This window comes from Scyliorhinus canicula, chromosome 8, assembly GCF_902713615.1.
Source record: "Scyliorhinus canicula chromosome 8, sScyCan1.1, whole genome shotgun sequence".
In the NCBI taxonomy this organism is placed as follows: domain Eukaryota; kingdom Metazoa; phylum Chordata; class Chondrichthyes; order Carcharhiniformes; family Scyliorhinidae; genus Scyliorhinus; species Scyliorhinus canicula.
The window spans coordinates 72,686,567-72,711,997 of NC_052153.1; the positions used below are offsets into that span (position 1 = coordinate 72,686,567).

Sequence of the window (25,431 nt, forward strand, 5' to 3'; positions counted from 1 at the left end):
TCCCTGGCTACCCTCTTGCTTTTTATGTACGTGTAAAAAGCCTTGGGATTTTCCTTAACCCTATTTGCCAATGATATTTCGTGACCCCTTCTAGCCCTCCTGACTCCTTGCTTAAGTTCCCTCCTACTTTCCTTATATTCCACACAGGCTTCGTCTGTTCCCAGCCTTCTATCCCTGACAAATGCCTCCTTTTCCTTTTTGACGAGGCCTACAATATCTCTCGTTATCCAAGGTTCCCGAAATTTGCCGTATTTATCCTTCTTCAGCACAGGAACATGCCGGTCCTGAATTACTTTCAACTGACATTTGAAAGCCTCCCACATGTCAGATGTTGATTTACCCTTAAACATCTGCCCCCAATCTAGGTTCTTCAGTTCCCACCTAATATTGCTATAATTAGCCTTCCCCCAATTTGGCACATTCACTCAGGACCACTCTTATCCTTGTCCACCAGCACTTTAAAACTTACTGAATTGTGGTCACTGTTCCCGAAATGCTCCCCTACTGAAACTTCTACCACCTGGCCGGGCTCATTCCCCAATACCAGGTCCAGTACAGCCCCGTCCCTAGTTGGACTGTCTACATATTGTTTTAAGAAGCCCTCCTGGATGCTCCTTACAAACTCTGCCCCATCTAAGCCCCTAGCACTAAGTGAGTCCCAGTCAATATTGGGGAAGTTGAAGTCTCCCATCACAACAACCCTGTTGTTTTTACTCGTTTCCAAAATCTGTCTACCTATCTGCTCATCTATCTCCAGCTGGCTGTTGGGAGGCCTGTAGTAAACGCCCAACATTGTGACTGCACCCTTCTTATTCCTGATTTCTACCCATATAGCCTCGCTGTCCTCTGAGGTGTCCTCCCGTAGTACAGCTGTGATATTCTCCCTAACCAGTAGCGCAACTCCGCCACCCCTTTTACATCCCCCTCTATCCCGCCTGAAACATCTAAATCCTGCAACGTTTAGCTGCCAATCCTGTCCTTCCCTCGACCAGGTCTCTGTAATGGCAACAACATCATAGTTCCAAGTACTAATCCAAGCTCTAAGTTCATCTGCCTTACCCGTAATACTTCTTGCATTAAAACATTTGCACTTCAGACCACCAGCCCCGCTGTTTTCAGCAACATCTCCCTGTCTGCTCTTCCTCAGAGCCATACTGGTTTCACATTCTGACCTATTGCTCCGGTGCTCACCCCTCTGCCATACTAGTTTAAACCCTCCCATGTGACACTAGCAAACCTCATGGCCAGGATATATATGCCCCTCCAGGTTAGATGCAACCCGTCCTTCTTATACAGGTCACACCTGCCCCGGAAGAGCTCCCAGTGGTCCAGATAACGGATGCCCTCCCTCCTACACCAGCTGTTTAGCTGCTCGATCTTCCTATTTCTATCCTCACTGGCACATGGCACAGGGAGTAATCCCGAGATTACAACCCGAGAGGTCACTTATGGAAAATGCCACTCCCCACAGACATGGGCATTATCACAGCCCCCCCCCCCCCCCCATGCCAAGGCACACCACCCCTTTCAGCCCCTCCCCCACTTTTAGGACCCCAACCTTTAAGATGCTCCTTCATTCCCACATTCACCTCCCACCTTTCATGCTCTCCCGTCATCACCCCTTTCAGGAGCAGGGCCCTCCCAGGCCCTGACCCTTGGCAGTGTCAACCTGGCACTGCCATCCTGGCACCAGGACAGTGCCCCTGGCACTGCCAGCCTGGCACCCTGCCTTGTATTGCCTTGCCTTGTCCCCGACCCCCCAGAGGGCTCCAATGGCCTCCGAGACCCTTGGAGTGGCCATCATGCCTGATCTCAGCTTGTGGAGACCAGTACTAATCGCCACCCAGTTAAGGCTTCGCCGGTGCGACCGATGATTCCCGGGTGCCGGGAGAATGCGGCCACAAACAGGCCACACATATTTACTCATTTAAATGTGATCATCTGGATCATGCCTAGTGAGGGTGTGATCCAGATCGTGCCAGGAACTGCCAATTGGGTGCCTCGCGCGCGGTTTTGGGCCCCGGCATGAAGCCCGATTTGGGCCTATCCTGCAATGCCCCCGGCGTAACGAGATCACGCCGGGCGTAATGTGCTGGGAAAATCGCCCCCAGAATATATGCCTATAAAGTGCGAGGATATTTGTGTGTAGTAATAAGTGCCAGAACAGACACGTTGGGCTGAACGGCTCATTTCGATGTTATAAATTCTATTAATTTGATATTGTTACAAGAAATGTTTCAACTTTTATTTTAATATTTACTTTTGTTTAGATGACGGAAGCTATAGAAGAAATTAAATGTGATAAAAATGTCCGAACAGTCATACTGCGCAGTGAGGTACCAGGAATATTTTGTGCAGGTTTGTGATCAACATTGACTGACATATATGTTTGAACAAAATGTTTCCAGATTAGAGCTAATCTTTGTTCTAATCAAAAACTAAGTCAGATTTATTCTTTCTGACATGAAAAAAACTAATTGTCACGCTGAAATAGCCAAGCAATTGTATTCGTTATTATTCAAAAGTGCCATCTGTTTTGCACACAATGCACAAGTAAGACAGCATTAATGTAATTTCTACCTTGGAATACTTAATTTAATCTTGAAAGTATAATTTTAAATGCACGAATGTTTTTCATAACGCATTCAAAATCAATTTAGCTATTGGTGGCACTTGTTCTTGTGATTATAATGCGTAGAATCATAGAACCATAGAATTTACAGTGCAGAAGAGTCGCTTAGATTTACTGAAAAGCCTTGTTCCATCTGATTGTTGTAAATTTCATCAGTGGGATCAAAATCAAAACACAAGTAAAATTCTAAACAAGATTTAAGGATATACACAGATAGTAATTTGGTAAAACATGATGCTGGAAGTTGTTTTAAGCATGCTGGACATGGTGCAGGGCCAGAGAGGCAAACATTGGGACTCTGTGCTGCAATCCTGCCTCCATTCCACTAGTGCTGCCAGGTGGGATTTTTTATCTCCTGGAGGGTGCGGTGGCCTGGGGTTTCACCTGAGATGGAAGTGGGCTGATGACAAAGCATGAGGCAAAAGGCACATCTCCATTCCTAGAGACACTGGGGTAGTACTTGAGATCAGCGTAATGTGCCCCTCACCTTCACCCCTCCACTCCCTCTCACTTGCCCCATCCCCGACCCCAATGTTCCCTATAATCCTTTAAAATTTTTTTTAGTGTACCCAATTCATTTTTTCCAATTAAGGGCTGATTTAGCCTGGCCAATCCATTTACCCTGCACACCTTTGGGTTGTGGGGGCGAAACCCATGCAAACACTGGGAGAATGTGCAAATTCCACGCGGACAGTGACACAAGGACGGGATCGAACCTGGGACCTCGGCGCCAAGAGGCAGCAGTGCTAACCACTGTGTCACCGTGCTGCCCAATCTTTCTTTGTACTGGGTGGGCTAAAAATCCTCTGAGAATCTTTTATTGAGTGTGGTATGATAGCAATCTGATACAGAGCACGTTATCATGGAGTCTGCTAACTACCCCTCTGGAACTTGCACCTCGCACTGACCATTCACATGTACGTCTTATTATCCTCTCAATCTTCTTCTCAAGAGGTTGGGTGTGTCTCCCAGTCAGAGGTCACATGACTTTGGTCTGGAGACTGCATGGTATGCCTGTACTGCCACCTGCTGGTTGGAGGTCGCGCTATGACATAACCCATAGGCATATCACCACGAGAACTAGTGCTGTGATTCAACTAATTGGGAACAGAGTCCCATATCGTTCAGCTACGTGTTTCCCGGTGCTCCCAGAGCCGAGAAACACATGGCTATACAACACGATAAGGGGCCTCAGCCGATGCCCCACATAGCCCCGCTTTGTACACTGAGGAGCTTCGCTCACCAGAATTCCACAGTAAGAAGTCTTACAACACCAGGTTAAAGTCCAACAGGTTTGATTCAAACACGAGCTTTCGGAGCACAGCTCCTTCCTCAGGTGAATGGCGAAGTATGTTCCAGAAACATTTATATAGACAAAGTCAGAGATGCTGGACAATGCTTGGAATGCGAGCATTTGCAGGTAATCAAATCATTACAGATCCAGGGAGAGGGATAATCACAGGTTAAAGAGGTGTGAATTGTCTCAAGCCAGAACAGTTGGTGGGATTTTGCAAGTCCAGGCCAGATGGTGGGGGGTGGATGTAATGCGACATGAATCCAAGATCCCTGTTGAGGCCGCACTCATGCGTGCGGAACGTAGCTATAAGTTTTTGCTCGGCAATTCTGCGTTGTCGCGTGTCCTGAAGACCGCCTTGGAGAACGCTTACCCGGAGATCAGAGGCTGAATGCCCTTGACTGCTGAAGTGTTCCCCGACTGGAAGGGAATTCCACAGTGTAGCGAGAGATCAGGATCCCATTTGAAAATGGCGTCCCGATGTCCAAGGCCCTGAAGGGACCACCAAAGGTTGAACGCACTATGGGAGGATTCCAGGTCCTGCCCCCACCATCCAAGCAGGGCATGCCTGACCTGATACATGTGTGCAAAATATGCCAGCTTGGCACTGCCAGGCTGGTATCCAGGTGGCACCAGAAGCATCAGGTCACCACGTTGCCCAAAGGGCATGCAGCAGAGGGACTCGGATCCTCTGGGAGACCCCACAAGGTGCCATTCATCTGGTCCCCATTTGTGAAGACCAGTGCTGAACGGCACTTGCCCGAGGTCTCCGAAGGGGATGAATCCCAACGCCTCAGGTCCCTCGGGAATCTGCACATTAGAGCAAGACTAGCTGTCTTGCTCGAATATGCAGATTTGCCAAAAAGTGATCCTGCCCACAAAAGGTGGAATTTACATCACAACATCTTGCAAGATTGCTTTGGATCTCGTGAGGCGTTGCGAGCCGGGTAGACCCTGGGAGAGGGTTTGCCAGCCATGTCATATGAGGAGTGGTTGAGGACTCAGGGTCTGTACCCGTTGGAGTTGAGAAGGATGATGAGGGATCTTATTGAAACGGGATACTGAGAGGCATAATAGAGTGGACATGGAGGGGATGTTTCCACTACTAGGAAAAAATAGAACCCGAGGGCGCAGCCTTAAACTGAAGGGATTGGATTGGATTGGATTGGATTTGTTTATTGTCACGTGTACCGAGGTACAGTGAAAAGTATTTTTCTGCAAGCAGCTCAACAGATCATTCAGTACATGGAAGAAAAGGGAATTAAACAAAATTCAAGAAAATACAAGAAAATACGTGAGAATACATAATAGGGCAACACAAGATATACAATGTAACTACATAAGCATTGGCATCGGATGAAGCATACAGGATGTAGTGTTAATGAGGTCAGTCAATAAGAGGGTCATTTAGAAGTCTGGTGACAGTGGGGAAGAAGCTGTTTTTGAGTCTGTTCGTGCGTGTTCTCATACTTTTATATCTCCTGCCCGATGGAAGAAGTTGGAAAAGTGAGTAAGCCGGGTGGGAGGGATCCTTGATTCTGCTGCCCGCTTTTCCCCGGCAGCGGGAGGTGTAGATGGAGTCCATGGATGGGAGGCAGATTCGTGTGATGGACTGGGCGGTATTCACGACTCTCTGAAGTTCCTTGCGGTCCTGGGCCGAGCAGTTGCCATGCCAGGCTGTGATGCAGCCCAATAGGATGCTTTCTATAGTGTATCTGAAAAGTTGGTAAGGGTTAATGTGGACATGCCGAATTTCCTTAGTTTCCTGAGGAAGTATTAGCGCTGTTGTGCTTTCTTGGTGATAGCGTCGACGTGAGTGGACCAGGACAGATTTTTGGTGATATGCACCCCTAGCAATTTGGAACTGCTAACCATCTCCACCTCGGCCCCGTTGATGCTGACTGGTGTGTACAGTACTTTGCTTCCTGAAGTCGATGACCAGCTCTTTAGTTTTGCTGGCATTGAGGGAGAGATTGTTGTCGTTACACCATTCCACTAGGTTCTCTATCTCCCTCCTGTATTCTGACTCGTCGTTATTCGAGATCCGGCCCACGATGGTCGTATCGTCAGCAAACCTGTAGATGGAGTTGGAACCAAGTTTTGCCACGCAGTCGTGTGTGTACAGGGAGTAGAATAGGGGGCTAAGTACGCAGCCTTGCGGGGCACCAGTATTGAGGACTATTGTGGAGGAGGAGTTGATGTTCATTCTTACTGATTGTGGTCTGCTGGTCAGAAAGTCAAGGATCCAGTTGCAGAGTGGAGAGCCAAGTCCTAGGTTTTGAAGCTTTGATATGAGTTTGGCTGGGATTATGGTGTTGAAGGCGGAGCTGTAGTCAATAAATAGGAGTCTGATGTAGGAGTCCTTGTTTTCGAGATGCTCTAGGGATGAGTGTAGGGCCAGGGAAATGGCGTCTGATGTGGACCGGTTGCGACGGTATGCGAATTGAAGTGGGTCAAGGCGTTCCGGGAGTATGGAGGTGGTGCGCTTCATGATCAGCCTCTCGAAGCACTTCATTACAACTGACGTCAGGGCCACCGGGTGGTAGTCATTGAGGCACGTTGCCTGGTTCTTCTTTGGTGGTGTATGATGGTGGTCTTCTTGAAGCAGGTGGGGACCTCGGAGTGGAGTAGGGATAGGTTAAAGATGTCTGTGAATACCTTTGCCAGCTGGTATGCGCAGGCTCTGAGTGCACGACCAGGGATCCCGTCCGGGCCCGTCGCCTTCCGCGGGTTCACTTTCAGGAAGGCCGATCTGACTTCGGAAACTGTGATGGTGGGTATGGGTGAATTATGGGCTGCTGGGGCACTCGACAGCGGATTGTTGGTTACCTGCTCAAACCGAGCATAGAATGCATTAAGTTCATCGGGGAGGGGTGCGCTGCTGCCAGAGATACTGCTCGGCTTTGCTTTGTAGCCCGTTATGTTGTTTAGTCCTTGCCACAACCGCCGAGAGTCTGTCTGTGACTCTAGCTTAGTTTGATATTCTCTCTTGGCATCTCGGATGGCTTTGCGGAGGTCATACCTGGATTTCTTGTATAGGACAGGGTCGTCTGCCTTGAACGCCTCAGATCTGTCCTTCAGTAGGGAGTCAACCTCGCGGTTGAGCCATGGTTCCCGGTTGGGGAACGTACGTACTGCTTTCTTTGGCACGCAGTCGTCCACACATTTGCTGATGAAGTCTGTGACGGTGGTGGCATACTCATTTAAATTAGTCGCTGAGTTCTTAAATATAGAACATAGAACGATACAGCACAGTACAGGCCCTTCGGCCCTCGATGTTGCACCGACATGGAAAAAAAACTAAAGGCCATCTAACCTACACTATGCCCTTATCATCCATATGCTTATCCAATAAACTTTTAAATGCCCTCAATGTTGGCGAGTTCACTACTGTTGCAGGTAGGGCATTCCACGGCCTCACCACTCTTTGCGTAAAAAACCCACCTCTGACCTCTGTCCTATATCTATTACCCCTCAATTTAAGGCTATGTCCCCTCGTGCTAGCCACCTCCATCCGCGGGAGAAGGCTCTCGCTGTCCACCCTATCTAACCCTCTGATCATTTTGTATGCCTCTATTAAGTCACCTCTTAACCTTCTTCTCTCTAACGAAAACAACCTCAAGTCCATCAGCCTTTCCTCATAAGATTTTCCCTCCATACCAGGCAACATCCTGGTAAATCTCCTCTGCACCCGTTCCAAAGCTTCCACGTCCTTCCTATAATGAGGCGACCAGAACTGTACGCAATACTCCAAATGCGGCCGTACTAGAGTTTTGTACAACTGCAACATGACCTCATGGCTCCGGAGCTCAATCCCTCTACCAATAAAGGCCAACACACCATAGGCCTTCTTCACAACCCTATCAACCTGGGTGGCAACTTTCAGGGATCTATGTACATGGACACCGAGATCCCTCTGCTCATCCACACTACCAAGAATTTTACCATTAGCCAAATATTCCGCATTCCTGTTATTCTTTCCAAAGTGAATCACCTCACACTTCTCCACATTAAACTCCATTTGCCACCTCTCAGCCCAGCTCTGCAGCTTATCTATGTCCCTCTGTAACCTGCAACATCCTTCCGCACTGTCTACAACTCCACCGACTTTAGTGTCGTCTGCAAATTTACTCACCCAACCTTCTGTGCCCTCCTCTAGGTCATTTATAAAAATGACAAACAGCAACGGCCCCAGAACAGATCCTTGTGGTACGCCACTCGTAACTGAACTCCATTCTGAACATTTCCCATCAACTACCACTCTCTGTCTTCTTTCAACTAGCCAATTTCTGATCCACATCTCTAAATCACCCTCAATCCCCAGCCTCCGTATTTTCTGCAATAGCCGACCGTGGGGAACCTTATCAAACGCTTTACTGAAATCCATATACACCACATCAACTGCTCTACCTTCGTCTACCTGTTCAGTCACCTTCTCAAAGAACTCGATAAGGTTTGTGAGGCATGACCTACCCTTCACAAAATCATACTGACTATCCCTAATCATATTATTCCTATCTAGATGATTATAAATCGTATCTTTTATAATCCTCTCCAAGACTTTACCCACCACAGACGTTAGGCTCACCGGCCTATAGTTACCGGGGTTATCTCTACTCCCCTTCTTGAACAAAGGGACCACATTTGCTATCCTCCAGTCCTCTGGCACTATTCCTGTAGCCAATGATGACCTAAAAATCAAAGCCAAAGGCTCAGCAATCTCTTCCCTGGCTTCCCAGAGAATCCTAGGATAAATCCCATCAGGCCCCGGGGACTTATCTATTTTCACCTTGTCCAGAATTGCCAACACTTCTTCCCTACGCACCTCAATGCCATCTATTCTAATAGCCTGGGTCTCAGCATTCTCCTCCACAATATTATCTTTTTCTTGAGTGAATACTGACGAAAAGTATTCATTTAGTATCTCGCTTATCTCCTCAGCCTCCACACACAACTTCCCACCACTGTCCTTGACTGGCCCTACTCTTACCCTAGTCATTCTTTTATTCCTGACATACCTATAGAAAGCTTTTGGGTTTTCCTTGATCCTACCTGCCAAAGACTTCTCATGTCCCCTCCTTGCTCGTCTCAGCTCTCTCTTTAGATCCTTCCTCGCTTCCTTGTAACTATCAAGCGCCCCAACTGAAACTTCACGCCTCATCTTCACATAGGCCTCCTTCTTCCTCTTAACAAGAGATTCCACTTCTTTGGTAAACCACGGTTCCCTTCCTCCCTGCCTGACTGGTACGTACTTATCAAGAACATGCAATAGCTGTTCCTTGAACAAGCTCCACATATCCAGTGTGCCCAACCCTTGCAGCCTACTTCTCCAACCTACACATCCTAAGTCATGTCTAATGGCATCATAATTGCCCTTCCCCCAGCTATAACTCTTGCCCTGCGGGGTATACTTATCCCTTTCCATCACTAACGTAAATGTCACCGAATTGTGGTCACTGTTTCCAAAGTGCTCACCTACCTCCAGATTTAACACCTGGCCTGGTTCATTACCCAAAACCAAATCCAATGTGCCCTCGCCTCTTGTTGGCCTGTCAACATATTGTGTCAGGAAACCCTCCTGCACACATTGTACAAAGAACGACCCATCTAATGTACTCGAACTATATCTTTTCCAGTCAATATTTGGAAAGTTAAAGTCTCCCATAACAACTACCCTGTTACTTTCGCTCTTTTCCAGAATCATCTTCGCCATCCTTTCCTCTACATCCCTAGAACTATTAGGTGGCCTATAGAAAACTCCCAACAGGGTGACCTCTCCTTTCCTGTTTCTAACCTCAGCCCATACTACCTCGGAAGAAGAGTCCCCATCTAGCATCCTTTCTGCCACCGTAATACTGTCCTTGACTAGCAGCGCCACACCTCCCCCTCTTTTGCCCCCTTCTCTGAGCTGACTAAAACACCTAAACCCCGGAACCTGCAACAACCATTCCTGTCCCTGCTCTATCCATGTCTCTGAAATGGCCACAACATCGAAGTCCCAGGTACCAACCCATGCTGCCAGTTCCCCTACCTTATTTCGTATACTCCTGGCATTGAAGTAGACATCCTGGCATTGAAGTAGACATCCTGGCATTGAAGTAGACATCCTGGCATTGAAGTAGAAATATGGACCAGTCCACTGTCTCTAAGCAGTCACGTAAGAGTTCTTCTGTCTCCTCGGACCAACACTGCACAACCTTCTTAGCTGGATTCTCCCGCTTGAGTTTCTGCTTGTAAGCCGGGAGAAGGAGCACAGTCTTATGGTCTGATTTCCCAAAATGCGGTTGGGGGATGGAACGGTAGGTGCCCTTGATTTATGAGTATCAGTGGTCAAGAGTGTCGTCGCCCCTGGTGGGACAGGAGATGTGCTGGTGGAATTTTGGCAGTACACTCTTGAGGTTGGCTTTGTTGAAGTCTCCGGCCACGATGAACAAGGCCTCCGGGTGTTCTGTTTCATAGTTGTTTATGACTGTGTACAGTTCATCCAGCGCCTTCCTCACTTCTGCCTGGGGGTGGGATGTAGACCGCTGTGATAATGGCTGAAGTGAACTCACGTTGAAGATAGTATGGGCGGCACTTTACGGTCAAGTATTCCAGGTCTGGGGAGCAGTAGGTCGCCAGGGTCGCAACATCCAAGCACCAGGAGGAGTTGATGAGGAGGCAAACCTTGATGAGGAGGGATGATCCTTTAAAACTGAGATAAGGAGGTATTTCTTCAGCCAGACGGTGGTGAATCTGTGGAACTCTTTGCCGCAGAAAGCTGTGGAGGACAAATCACTGAGTGTCTTTAAGACAGAGAGAGATAGGTTCTTGATTAATAGGGGGATCAGGGGTTTCAGGAAGAATGGGGATCAGGAACATATCAGCCAGGATTGAATGGTGGAGCAGACCCGATGGGCCGAATCGTCTAAATCTGCTCTTATGCCTTATGGTCTTATGCCTTTTTAGGCCTTTCGACTCTAGGTTGAGTACTGGGCCATTGAGAGCTGCTCATTGGGAAGCTGCCTTGCTTTAACCCCGGGGTAGCAACCAGATGCTCCACTTTTATTTGTCATAGTCCTGTCCCACGTCACAGGCTGACCTGCCTCTGGGAAATATACCCGAGTCTCTCCCCACCACTACAAACCTTTACAGATGAATTGAGTGCTCTCACTGTCTGAAGTGCTCAGTCTTTGCCGAGGCTCCAATGCCTTTACCAGCTCCTTAACTCCTGGCCTTGCTGCGCACTACTCACTCCTGGACACGTTTTCTCCCTCCAACTGCAGCATCCTTCTCTCTTCTCAAGCTCACTGCTACTCCAATCACACCTTATCTCATGTACATTTTGCTCCTCCAATCACTGATTCTCTGTTTCTTAAACTTGCTGTTCCTCTAGTCACAGCTGCATTTTTTCCTGATCTCTCTCTCTCTCTCTCTCTCTTTCTCTCTCTCTCCCCCTCTCTCCCGTCTCACCAGATGCTCACAATCTTGCTGCTGGGATTTCATGTTCAGCCTCTCCACATCTCCCCTTACCAAATTCGAGCTCACTGTTATTGGTGCCTTTATTAGTTCAGCAGCTCACATCATTGAAGATGTACGTGGCTAATAATTACAGATGTGACACTTGGTAGACCCTTGTGCAGCCGCACAGATGCGCAGCTTGCAGGGAATATTGTCCGTCAGCGGCCCACTCCCATTCAACCAGCTCAAATTAATTATATAAATTAAGTTTAAGTGGGTACAGGTAGGGCAGTCCTTGGATAATTACATGTGCAGTGGTGGGTTTTAGAGTTAGGAGGCAATGATGTAGTGGTATGAAATGAAAATGAAATGAAAATCGCCTATTGTCACAAGTAGGCTTCAAATGAAGTTACCGTGAAAAGCCCCTAGTCGCCACATTCCGGTGCTTGTTCGGGGAGGCTGGTACGGGAATTGAACCGTGCTGCTGGCCTGCTTTCAAAGCCAGCGATTTAGCCCTGTGCTAAACCAGCCCCTTTCCTGGGCTAGTAATCTAGAGACCCAGAGTCATGCTCTGGGGACCTGGGTTTGAATCTTGCCTCGGCAGATGGTGAAATTTGAATTCAGTATAAATCTGGATTTAAAAATGTAAAAGTGACCATGAGACCATGTCGGTTGTCGTAAAAGCCCATCTGGTTTTCTATGTCCCTTAGGAAAGGAAATCTGTCGTCTTTGCCTGGTCTGGCCGACATGTGACTCCAGACCCACAGCAATGCAGTTCACTCTTAATTGTTGCCCTCAGGGATCCGCAATAAATGCTGGCCCACCCAGCGACGCCCGCATCCCATGGATGAATTTTTGAAAAAATTGTAATGTTCCACTTTGCGAATAAATCTAAAACTGATCAGATGTGGACCTCTGGTCTCCTTATTAGTCATTTGGCTGCCAGAGTTTTAAAAAAAATTTAGAGTACCCAATTATTTTTTTCCAATTAAGGGGCAATTTAGCGTTGGCAATTCACCTACCCTGCATATTTTTAGATTGTGGGGGCGAAACCCACGCAAACACGGGGAGAGTATGCAAACTCCACACGGACAGTGACCCAGAACCGGGATCGAACCTGGGACCTCGGTGCCGTGAGGCAGCAGTGCTAACCACTGCGCCACTGTACTGCCCAGGCTACCAGAGTTTTAACAACCTACTGACCCAGTATCCATTTTATAAACCGAATCCTCAAGTCCTATAAATCACATTTGTAAGTCATTGAAAAACTCATAAATATGCCAAAATAAATATAAATTGATTTGATTTGATTTATTATTGTCACATGTATAAGTATACAATGAAAAGTGTTGTTTCTTGCATGCTATGCAGACAATGTATACCATACATAGGGAAGGAAGGAGAGACTGCAGAATATAATGTTACAGTCATAACTGGGATTTAGAGAAAAGATCAACTTAATACGAGGTAGGTCCATTCAAAAGTCTGATGGCAGCAGGAAAGAAGCTGTTCCTGAGTCAGTTGGTACGTGACCTCAAACTTTTGTATCTTTTTCCTGACGGTTGCTGCAGAGACTGATCTCTCTCTACCCCTTCGCCAGGAAATCGAGAAAGGGCAGCCACCGCCAAAAGAACCCCCGTACCGACCCCCTCAGGGCAAATTTCATCCTCTCCAACTTAATGAACCCGGCCATGTCGTTGACCCAGGTCTCCGGACTAGGGGTCTGCGCATCTCTCCACTGCAACAGAATCCTGCACCGGGCTACTAGAGACGCAAAGGCCAGAATGCCGGCATCTCGCGCCTCCTGCACTCCCGGCTCCGAAGCTACCCCAAAGATCGCGAGCCCCCAGCCCGGCCTGACTCTGGACCCAACCACTTCTGACAAAATCCCCGCCACCCCCTTCCAAAACCCCTCCAGGGCCGGACATGCCCAAAACATATGGGTGTGGTTTGCTGGACCGCCCAAGCACCTTCCACACGTGTCCTCCCCTCCGAAAAACCGGCTCATCCTAGCCCCCGTCATATGAGCCCTGTGCAGCACCTTCAGCTGGATTAGGCTGAGCCGCGCGCGAGAGGAGGAAGAATTCACCCTTTCCAGGGCGTCCGACCACATCCCATCCTCAATCTCTTCCCCTAGCTCTTCCTCCCATTTCACTTTGAGCTCATCTACTGAGGCCTCCTCTTCCTCCTGCAACAGCTGGTAGATAGCCGAGATCTTCCCTTCCCCGACCCACGTCCCCGAAAGCACCCTATCCTGCACCCACCTCGGCGGCAGCCGCGGGAACTCCGCCACCTGCCTCTTAACAAAGTCCCTGACCTGCAAGTACGTAAAGGCGTTCCCAGGGGGGAGGTTCCACTTCCCCACCAGCTCCTCCAGAGTCGCAAACTTTCCGTCCAGGAAGAGGTTCCCAAACTGTCTGATGCCCGCCCTGTGCCAGCTCCCAAATCCCCCATCCATTCTCCCTGGCGCAAAACGATGATTGCCTCGTATCGGGGCCCAAACTGAGGCCTTCACTTCCCCCCGATGCCGCCTCCACTGTCCCCAAATTTTAAGGGACACAACCACCACTGGACTCGAAGAGTACTTTGCTGGGGGGAGCGGGAGTGGGGCCGTCACCAAAGCCTCCAGACTCGTTCCTGCACAGGACGCTGCCTCCACTCTTTACCATGTGTCACCCTCCCCTTCCGTCACCCACCTACGAATCATCGCCACGTTCGCTGCCCAATAATATCCACATAGGTTGGGCAGCGCCAGGCCCCCGACCTCCCTTCTTCGCTCCAAAAATACCCTCCTTACTCTCGGGGCCTTCCCCGCCCACACAAACCCCAGAATTGACTTGTTGACCCTTCTGAAGAAAGCCTTCGGAATCAGCACGGGGAGGCACTGGAAAAGGAACAAAAACCTCGGGAGCACCGTCATTTTAACCGACTGAACCCTGCCCACCAGCGAGAGCGGCAGCGCATCCCACCTCCCGAACTCCTCCTCCATCTGCCCCACCAGCCTCGAAAAATTGAGCCTATGCATGGCCGCCCAGGTCCTAGCCACGTGGACCCCCAGATACCTGAAACTCTTCTCAGCCTTCTTCAATGGGAGTTCCCCTATCTCTCTCTCCCGATCCCCGGGTGCAGGACAAACAACTCACTCTTCCCCACATTGAGCTTATATCCCGAAAAGTCCCCAAACTCCTTGAGTATCTTCAGCACCTCTGGCAGCCCCTCAACCGGGTCCGCGACATACAACAGCAGATCATCCGCATATAGTGACAGCTGGTGTCCCCCCGCACAATCCCCTTCCAACTCTTCGAGTCCCTCAGTGCCATAGCCAGGGGCTCAATTGCTAACGCGAAAAGCAGGGGAGACTGGGGGCACTCCTGCCTTGTCCCTCTGGAGAGCGGAAAGTCCTCCGACCGCCTTCCGTTCGTCACTACACATCACCCAGCTGATGAACCCTTCGCCAAATCCAAACCTCCGCAACACCTCCCACAGGTAGCTCCACTCCACCCTATCAAAAGCTTTCTCCGCATCCATAGACCCCACTATTTCTGACGCCCCAGCCACCGGTGCCATCATCATGACATTCAGGAGCCTCCGCACGTTGGCGTTCAATTGCCTCCCCTTTACAAACCCCGTTTGATCCTCATGAATCACCATCGGGGCTACATCCTCCACCCTCCTGGACAGCACCTTTGCCAACAACTTGACATCTATTTTGAGGAGCGAAATCGACTGATAGGAACCGCACTGAAGGGGGTCCTTGTCCCGTTGATGTCTATTCCACCCCGCACTAGGTTCCCATCTACATCCGTGGCTCCCCCAATTTCCCTAGCCGCCTTCCGCTTCCGGAGCTGGTGGGCCAACATCCGACTCGCCTTCTCCCCGTGTTCGCACGCCGCCCCCTGTGCCCTCCTTCACTGCGCCTCCGCCTTACGGGTGGTCAAAACATCAAATTCCGCCTGGATACTGCGCCGTGTCCTCAAAATCCCCTCCTCCGGGTTGTCTGTATAACGCCTATCCACCCTGACCATCTCTGCCACCAGTCTCTCCCTCTCGACCCTCTCCCTCCTCTCCCTGTGCGCCCGGACGGATATCAACTCCCCTCTGACTACTGCCTTTAGTGCTTCCCAAACCATCCCAACCTGTACCTCCCCGTTATCATTAGTTTCCGAATACCTCTCTAAACCCCTATGGATCCGTTCACACACTTCCTCTTCTGCCAGCAGCCCCACATCCAACCTCCACATCGGTCACTGATCCTTCCCCTCACCCAGCTCCAAGTCTACCGAATGTGGGGCATGATCAGAGATAGCTATCACTGAATACTCCGCCCCCAACACTCTCGGGATCAACACCCTGCTGAGCACGAAGAAGTCAATCCGGGAGTATGCCTTATGAACATGGGAGAAAAGGAGAACTCCCTACCCCCTGGTTCCAAAAATCTCCAAGGGTCCACCCCCCCCATCTGGTCCATAAACCCCCTCAGCACCAAGGCCGCTGCCGGCCTCCTGCCCGTCCTTGACTTCGAACGATCCAGAGCCGGATCCAGCACCGTGTTAAAGACCCCACCCATAATCAATCCTCCTGTCTCCAGGTCCAGGATCAGGCCCAGCATACGCCGCATGAAGCCCGCATCATCCCAGTTGGGGGCGTAGACATTGACCAAGACCACTTGCTCCCCCTGAAGTCTCCCACTCACCATCACATCTCGCCCTGCAGAGTCTGCCACCACTTTGGATGCGACGAACGATAGGCTCTTGCCCACCAGGATTGCCACCCCACGGTTCTTTGCATCAAGCCCCGAGTGGAACACCTGTCCCACCCAACTTTTTCGTAACCTCACCTGATCTGTAACCCTGAGGTGCGTCTCCTGGAGCATAGCCACATCCGCTCCCAGCCCCCTCAAGTGAGCCAACACCCGAGACCGCTTCACTGGACCATTCAGCCCCCTCACATTCCATGTAACCAACCGAACCCGGGGGGCCGTCCCCTTCCCTCTGCGCCTGTCAGCCATACCCCTTCCTCAACCCACCACGTGCCCAGGGAAACCCCCAGGCCCGCTTCCCATGGTGCAGACCCTCCACCCAATCCCCCCCTCACCATCCCTTCCCTCACAGTCCCTGCAGCAACAACCCGGCACCCCCCCCCCCCAAGCTTGGGCCTCCCCTAGCTGCGTTACCCCCAACTTTATGCTTCCGTGAGTCAGCTGACTTCTGCTGGCCCCGGCCTCTCCCGCTGTAACCATAACCCTCCCCCCCGGTGAAACACCGCCACCAATCCCTCCCTATCAGTGCCGCCCCCGCCCCCAATTCCTCCAGCGCGGGACGAAAGCCCGTGCTTCCAACCCGAGCTCAGCCTGACACGCGGGAAAGAGGCGTGCACATGACCCATCGGGGCCCCAGCCTACTCCCCAACCCACCAGTGGAAAAAACAAAGAAAAGCACCCCGATAAATAACCAACAGCACCAAAACCAAAAAAAAAACCCCCCGAAAGAACACAGATGACAATAGCCAAAATAGCGAAAACAGCAAAAACAAACATGAAACAACCATTAGTAAACACAGCCAAAATCGGCAAATGGATACCCAGGAAGGCAAAGCCTTCAATCAAATTACATTTCTCTTCGGCACCCCCAATCCTCAGTTTGGGTCCAAGTTCTCAGCCTCGACAAAAGTTCAGGCCTCCTCCGGAGAGTCAAAATAGAGCTGGCGGTCCTTGTACGTGACCCACAGGCGAGCCAGCTGTAGAAGGCCAAACTTTACCCCCTTCCTATGGAGCACTCCCTTCACTCGGTTGAAGCCAGCTCTTCTCTTCGCCACCTCCGCGCTCCTAATGTCCGTGTTCTCCCACCTGCTACTCCTCTCCTTCTTCGCCCACCTCAACACGCACTCCCGGTCAACCATGTGGAGAAAACGGGCCAGCACCACCCTGGGCGGCTTGTTCGGTTTAGGTTTCCGCTGCGACACTCGGTAGGCGCCCTCCAGCTCCAGGGGCACGTTAAATGACCCCGCACCCATCAGCGTGTTTAACATGAGGACCACGTAGGCCGCCAGATCCGAGCCCTCTAGCCCCTCTGCGAGGACCAGAATCCGCAGATTCTTCCGGCGGGAGTGGTTCTCCATCTTCTCCATCCTATCTTGCCATTTCTTATGCAGTCCCTCGTGTGTCTCCACTTTCACTGCCAGGCCCAGAAGCTCATCCTCATTCTCTGAGACCCTGTGCTGCAACTTCCGAAACTCCACGGCCTGAGCTGTCTGAGTCGCTGCCAGCTTGTCCAACAAGGCCTTAAATGGCTCCAAAATCTCAGCTTTGAGCTCCCTGAAGGAGCGCTGAAGCAGCTCCTGCTGCTCCCGCACCCACTGCTGCCACGCTGCTTCCCCGCCTGCCGCCATTTTGTTTTTCCTGCCTCTCGCCTTTCTCTGTGGAAGAATCGACCTTTGGACCGCTCCACTGCGAGTCCAGTCCATCCACCGGCTGCTGGGCACACTGGCTGTGTTTCCCCCCGGGGGAAGTTGAAAAAACACCGTTGTGGGCTCTTAAAAGAGCCCAAAAGTCCTAAATTAGCGGGAGCTGCCGAACGTGCGGCTTAGCTCCGCATTGCCGCCACCGGAAGTCCATAGGTGTCTTTGTTATCTAGGTGTTCCAGGGTTGAGGCAGGGCCAGGGAGATGGTGTCTGCTGTAGACCTGTTGCAGCGGTAGGTGAACTGTAGTGGATCAAGGCAATCGGGGAGGCTGGAGTTGATTAGTGCCATGGCTAACCTTTCTAAGCACTTCATGATGATGGATGTCAGAGCTACTGGACGATAGTCATTAAGGCACACTGCTTGGCTTTTCTTTGGTACAGGGATGATGGTCGTCTTCTTGAAGCAGGGATCTCAGATTGTTGTAAAGAGAGGTTGAAGATGTCTGCGAATATCCCTGCCAGCTGATCCGCACAGGACCCGAGTGCCCGTCCGGGTACCCCATCCGGGCCAGTGGCTTTCCGTGGGTTGACCTTCGAGAAGGCTGCTCAGACATCTGCAATGGTGACCTTGGATACAAGTTCATCCGAGGCTTCCAGGGTGGAGGGCGCGCTCCCGCTGACCTCTTTCTCAAAGCGGGCATAAAATATGTTGAGCTCATCAGGGAGGGGTGCGTTGGAGCCGGCGATTTTATGCCTTCATCGTGTAGCCAATTATGCCGTGCATACCTTGCCATAGTCGGCGGGGATCGTGTGGCTAGTCTGGGACTCCAGCTTGTTCCGGTAATGTCTTTTGGCATCTTTGATGGATTTCCTTAGATCATATCTGGCTTTCTTGTATAGGTCAGGGTCACCTGACTTAAACGCCTCAGACCTAGACTTCAGAAAGCAGTGGATATCTCTGTTCATCCAGGGTTTCCGGTTGGGAAACACGAGGATTTGCTTCTTTGGCACACAGTCTTCTACACACTTACTAATTAAGTCAGTTACTGTAGTGGCGTACTCGTTCAGGCTGGTCGCAGAGTTTTTAAACACTGACCAGTCCAGTGACTCTAAGCAGTCCTGTAGGAGATCATCCGATTCCTCAGACCAACAATGCACGACTTTCTTTGACAGATTCTCCCACTTCAGTGTGGGCGGGCAATAGAGTGGTAGGCATGTTTGATATCTTTGTAGCAGTGGTCCAGGAGTTTGGGCCTCTGGTGGAACAGGTGACGTGTTGGTGGTAACTTGGTAGTATGCACGAGCTTGGCCTGATTGACGTCCCCGGCCACGATGAACAAGGCCTTGGGATGTTTCGTTTCAAGGCTATTTGTGGTGGTGTATATTTTGTCCTGCGCGATTTTCACCTCCGCATGGGGTGGGATGTAAACTGCCGTCAGCATAACGGAGCAGAACTCCCGCGGAAGGTAGTAGGGGAGGCATTTTAGCGTTAGGTATTCTAGGTCCGGGGAGCAGAAACTCGCCAGTGTTGCAACCTCTAGGCACCAGGAGGTGTTGATTAGGAGGTAGAGCCCACCTCTCCTAGCCTTACCTGAGGCCACTGTATGGTCCATTTGGTGGATTGAGAAGCCCTCTACTTGAAGGGCAGAGTCCGGTGAAGCAGGAGCGAGCCATGTCTCCGTGAAACAGAGCACACAGCAGTCCCTTAGTTCTCTTTGAAAAGTGAGTCTGGCTTTAAGTTTGTCTGACTTGTTTTCCAGAGATTGGACATTTGCTAGGAGTAAGCTAGGCAGAGGGGTTTTGGGGCCGCGTTGTTTCACTCTCACCTGCAGGCCTGCACATTTTCCACGCTTCCTGGAGTGACAAATATAATTTGAATAAGCACTTAAAAACTATTACTCCATTTTAAAGCTCAGAAATCAACCACAGTGCAGGAGAACGTTATTCAGCCCAGCGAGTCTGCACCGATCCTATACCTAGACCAACTCCCCCGTCCTATTCTTGTAACCCCACCTAACCTGCACATCCTTGGAGACTAAGGGGCAATTTTTTTAAATCATGGCCAATCCACCTAACCTGCATATCTTTGGACTGTGGGAGGAAACTGGAGCATCCAGAGGAAACCCACACAGACAGGGGGAGAAAGTGAAAACTCCACACAGTCACCCAAGGACGGAATCGAACCCGGGTCCCTGGAGCCGTGAAGCAGCAATACTAACTAACCACTGTGCCACCGTGCTACCCAAAGCCACCTGACACATTCGTCAATGCAGCTGTGTCAACAAATTCTTCAGCACAGCATCCATTAGTGCCTTTGAAGGAAGCAAAAAAACTTTGTAAAGTTTTCAACTGCCAAATAGATGACTGAGTTGTGCTGCAAAGAATGAATGAAAGCTCAGGCATCTGTTAAAGCTTTCAAATAGCTAAATGACTGAGCTCTTTGAAAAAAAAGGAAGAAATCCACGGGGAGAGTGAACAATTTGCTCTGGATTTTAAATTGATTTAATCTCTCAATATTGCGCAATGCAAATAACACTTTATTCAATGGATGATCTATTCTAATGCATTTCAAATTCTTTCCACTTTTACAGTGCTGTTTTTTTACTTTTTAAAAATAAATTTAGAGTGCCCAATTATTTTTTTCCAATTAAGGGGAAATTTAACGTGACTAATCCACCTACCCTGCACATCTTTTTGGGTGTAGGGGTGAAAACCACGCAAACACGGGGAGAATGTGCAAACTCCACACGGGACAGTGACCCAGAGCTGGGATCGAACCTGGGACCTAGGCGCGTGAGGCAGCAGTGTTAACCACTGCACCACTAGTTCTGTCTTCACAAATGAGGACACAAATAAAATACCTAAAATGTTGGGGAATGTAGGGTTTAGTAAGAGGGCAAATTAATGATGGATGCAGTATAATTTGGATAAATTTGAGGTTATCCACTTTGGTAGCAAAAATGGGAAGGCAGACTATTATCTGAATGACCATAAATCAAGAGAGGGGAATGTGCAACAAGACCTGGGTGTCCTTGTACACCGGTTGCTGAAAGTAGGCATGCAGGTGCAGCAGGCGGTAAAGAAGGCAAATGGTTTGTTGGCCTTCATAGCGAGAGGATTCGAGTACAGGAGCAGGCTTGTCTTGCTGCAATTATGCAGGGCCATCCCTGGAATATTGTGTGCTGTTTTGGTCTCCTTATTTGAGAAAGGACGTTCTTGCTCTAGAGGAAGTGCAGCGAAGGTTTACCTGACTGATTCCTGGGATGGCAGGACTGACGTATGAGGAGAGATTGAGTAGCTCAGGATTATATTCGCTGGAGTTCAGAAGAATGAGGGGGATCTCATAGAAACCTATAAAATTCTAACAGGACTAGACAGGGTAGATGCAAGTAGGATGTTCCCGATGTTGGTGGTACCCAGAACCAGGGGTCACAATCTGAGGATGCGGGGTAAACGATTTAGGACAGAGCGGAGGAGAAATTTCTTCATCCAGAGAGTGGTGAGCCTGTGGAATTCATTACCACAGAAAGTAGTTGAGGCCAATACTTTCAAGAAGCAGTTAGATATAGCATTAGGGGCAAAGGGGATCAAAGGATTTAGAGGGAAGGCGGGATTACGCTATTGAGTTGGATGATCAGCCATGATCATAATGAATGGCAGAGCAGGCTCGAAGGTCTGAATGGCCTCCCCTACTCCTATTTTCTATGTTTCTATATTAAGATATTTACTGTAATAAATGAAGACAAACACTATTCACAATTTGTAGGCAACTTTTACTTAAACCAAAGGAATTACACCTTTAATCTTAGCCTAGCTGAAAAACATGTCACAGGTGTACTTTGTGCTGTCCTTTACATAGGCATTCAATTTTCCCAGATTCAATTCAAAAAGAGCTTCCAGAAGATTATTAGTGTTCCTTTTTTAGCGTAGTAAAATGCAATCTTAGAACTGTTGTTCACAGTGAGGTTTTCTCCGGGTGCTCCCGTTTCCTCCCAGAAATCCCGAAAGGCGTGCTGTTCGGTAATTTGGACATTCTGAATTCTCCCTCTGTGTACCGAATGTGGTGACTAGGGGCTTTTCACAGTAACCTATTAACAGTGTTAATGTAAGCTTACTTGTGACAATAAAGATTATTATTATTATTGTTTCATAATTATCATTGCGATGGAAGTAAGCAAAGCAAATTAAAAAAAGGCAATTGCATCAAATAAAGTGCAGTAGTGAATATGTAAATACATACTTTTCATTATTGGGACAGACTGGATCTGTCACCATCTATGTTAATAATTTTTAACAATGCTGTTGTTTAAATTGTTAGACTTCCACATTGTTACTGTTTCCTTTTGACATTTTTGCTGGAAACAAGGAGGCTGACATAATTAGGGATCTAAGTAGCATTGCAACTTTGGCACCATGATTTTCCTTAAGTGCCTGGGAATTAAGCGAGGTTTCTGCTTAAAATACTGCATGAACAATTTTGTTGTGTACTTCCTCATTTCCGATAACTGGTGGACTTTCAGTTTGAAGGGTGTGTTCTATTGCAAAGAGCTGTGGGCACAAGGTAGAATAATTAAAGTCAGGATGTTGGGACTCACCCTTTGAATGTATTTGCTTCCTGAAACACAGTTGCAAATTATATTGCATCTTATGCCTCCACTTTGCCTACTTTTATCAGCTTAATACATTTATGCACCAATTGAGTTTCTATGCCACCTGATCTTAGTTGACTTTGTATTTTTAAAATTTATTTTATGGGATGTGGGCATCGCTAGCTAGACCAGTATTTTTATTTTTCATCCCTAGTTGCCCTTGAGAAGATGGTGGTGAGCTGCCTTCTTGAACTACTGCAGTCTCTGAGATGTTGGTACACCCACCCTGTTTTTAGGGAGGGAATTCCAGGATTTTGCCCCAGCAACAGTCAAGAAACAGCGATATATTTCCAAGTCACGATGGTGGTGGTGGTGTTCCCTGGTATCTGATGCTCTTGTCCTTCTAGATCAGGGGTGGGCAAACTACGGCCCGCGGGCCGCATGCGGCCCGCCAAAGGTTTTTATGCGGCCCACCAAGATCAAGTCATTCAAAAAAAAAATTTTTTTTAAAAATGTTTTTTTATAAGGTTAATGGGGGGGGGGGGGGCTGTTGGGTTACTGGTATAGGGTGGATACGTTGACTTGAGTAGGGTGACCATTGCTCGGCACAACATCGAGGGCCGAAGGGCCTGTTCTGTGCTGTACTGTTCTATGTTCTATATAAGGCGCCCAGAATCATAACCGGGTGAAGCGCCATTTTTGAAAAGTAGAGAAAAAGAGGGCTAAAGGCAGGATGCCGCCGGGGGAAGCGCTGAGGTATATGCCGCACGCTAATTGGTTACAACCGGGACTATTAATTAATATACTATGCGGCCCTTTAAAATTGTGAATTTCTGAATGTGGCCCTTGCACGGAAAAGTTTGCCCACCCCTGTTCTAGATGGTAGTGGTCGTGTGTTTGGAAAGTGCTGCCGAAGGAACTTTGATGAATTCCTGCTGTGCATCTTGTAGATGGTACACACGGCTGCCACTGTTCATCAATGGTGGCGGGATTGAATTTTTGCAGATGGGATGGCAGTCAAGTAGATTGCTTTGTCCTGGATTGTGTCAAGCTTCTTGAGTATTGTTGGAACTGCACTCATCTAGGCAAGTGGAGAGTATACCATCACATCCTGACTTGTGGTTTGTAAATTGTGGACAGGCTTTGGGAGTCAGGAGGTGAGTTACTCGCTGCAGGATTCCTAGCCCTGCCCTGGTAGCCACAGTATTTATATGGCTAGTCCAGTTCAGTTTCTGGTCAGTGGTAACCGCCCAGGATGTTGATAGTGGGGGATACAGCGATGGTAATGCCATTGAAATGAAATGAAATGAAATGAAAATCGCTTATTGTCACGAGTAGGCTTCAATGAAGTTACTGTGAAAAGCCCCTAGTCGCCACATTCCGGCGCCTGTCCGGGGAGGCTGGTACGGGAATCGAACCGTGCTGCTGGCCTGCTTGGTCTGCTTTAAAAGCCAGTGATTTAGCTGAATGAGCCATTGACTGTCTTGTTGGTGATGATCATTACCTGGCACTGGTGTGGCATGAATGTTACATGCCACTTCTTAACCCAAGCCTGGATATTGCCCAGGGCTTGCTGCATTTGGACATGGGCTGTTTCAGTATCTGAGGAGAGGCGAATGATACTGAATGTTGTGCAGTCATCAGCGAACATCCCCACTTCTGACCTTATGATGGGAGGAAGGTCATCGATCAAGCAGCTGAAGGTTTTTGTGCCGAGGACACTACCCTGAGGAACTCCTGCTGTAATGTCCTGGAGCTGAGATGATTGACCTGCAATCACCATAACCATCTTCTTTTGTGCCAGGTATGACTCCAACCAGTGGAGAGTTGTCCCCCTGATTCCTGTTGACTCCAGTTTTGCTCGGGCTTTTTGATGCCACTCTCAGCCAAATGGTACCTTTATGTCAAGGGCGCTGACTCTCACCTCACCTCTGGCATTCAGCTCTTTTGTCCATATTTGAATCAAGGCTGCAATGAGATCTGGAATTTAGTGAACCTGGCCGTATCCAAACTGACTGTCTGTGAGCAGATTATTGTTGAGTTAGTGCCATTTAATAGTGATGTGGATGACTCCTTTCATCACTCTACTGATGATTGAGAATAGACTGATTTGTCCTGTTTCTTATGTACGGCCAATACCTGGCCAATGTTCTGCATTTCCGGGTAGAAGCCAGTGTTGTAGTTGTACTGGAACAGCTTGGCGAGGAACGCAGCCAGTTCTAGAATACAAGTCTTCAGCATTATTGCTGGAATTTTGTCAGCGCCCATAGCCCTTGCAGCATCCAGTGCGTTCAGCTGTTTCTTGATATTACTTGGAGTGAATTGAATTGGCTGAAGATTGACATCTGTATTGCTGGGGACCTTCAGAGGAGGCCAAGATGGTTCATTCACTCGGAACTTCAGACTGAAGATTGTTGCACTGATGTATGTGCTGGCTCCTCCATCATTGAGGATGGGGATATTTATGGAGCCTTGTCCTCCAGTGAGTTGTTTAATTGTCCCCCACCTTCACGATTGCATATGGCAGGACTGCAGAGCTTAGATCTGGTCCGTTGGTTGTGGGATTGCCCTCAAGAAGGTGGTGGTGAGTCATCTTTTTAAACCACTGTGGTTCATCTGGCGTAAGTACACCCTCAAGGCTGTTGGGAATGGAGTCTCAGGATTTTGACTGAGTGACTGTGAACGAAAGACAATATAGTTCCATCTTAGTTTGCTGTGTCGCTTGGAGGGAACTTGCCAGTGGTGGCGTTGCAGTGCATCTTCTGTCCTTGTCTTTCCAATGGCAGAGGTCTTCTGTTGGAAGGTGCTGTTAACGGAGCCTTGGTGAGTTGCTACAGTGCATCTTGTGGATTGTACACACTGTTGCCACTGTGCGTTGGTGGTGACCCTGACCCCTGACAACCCTCCTGATCCTTCAACTACCTCTGACCCAACTACTCCTTGACCACCTGACTACGCCTGTGACATTCCCGCGATTGGGGCCCACCGATTGGCGGGCTGGCCTCTGTGGCTGGGGGCCTCCTTTTTACGCACCAACCCCTGTAGCCCTGCGCCATGTTGCGTCGGGGCCGGCACGT

General features: G+C 49.2%; 1 protein-coding gene across 1 annotated transcript in view; it reads left to right on the forward strand.

The window, feature by feature from the left end:
* auh (AU RNA binding protein/enoyl-CoA hydratase) overlaps window positions 1-25,431 on the forward strand; it is a 348,073-nt gene that overhangs the window by 40,420 nt on the left and 282,222 nt on the right. The window contains exon 3 of the mRNA XM_038804728.1: window positions 2,271-2,358. Coding sequence (XP_038660656.1) covers window positions 2,271-2,358 — 88 coding nt within the window. The remainder of the gene's footprint in view (window positions 1-2,270; window positions 2,359-25,431) is intronic.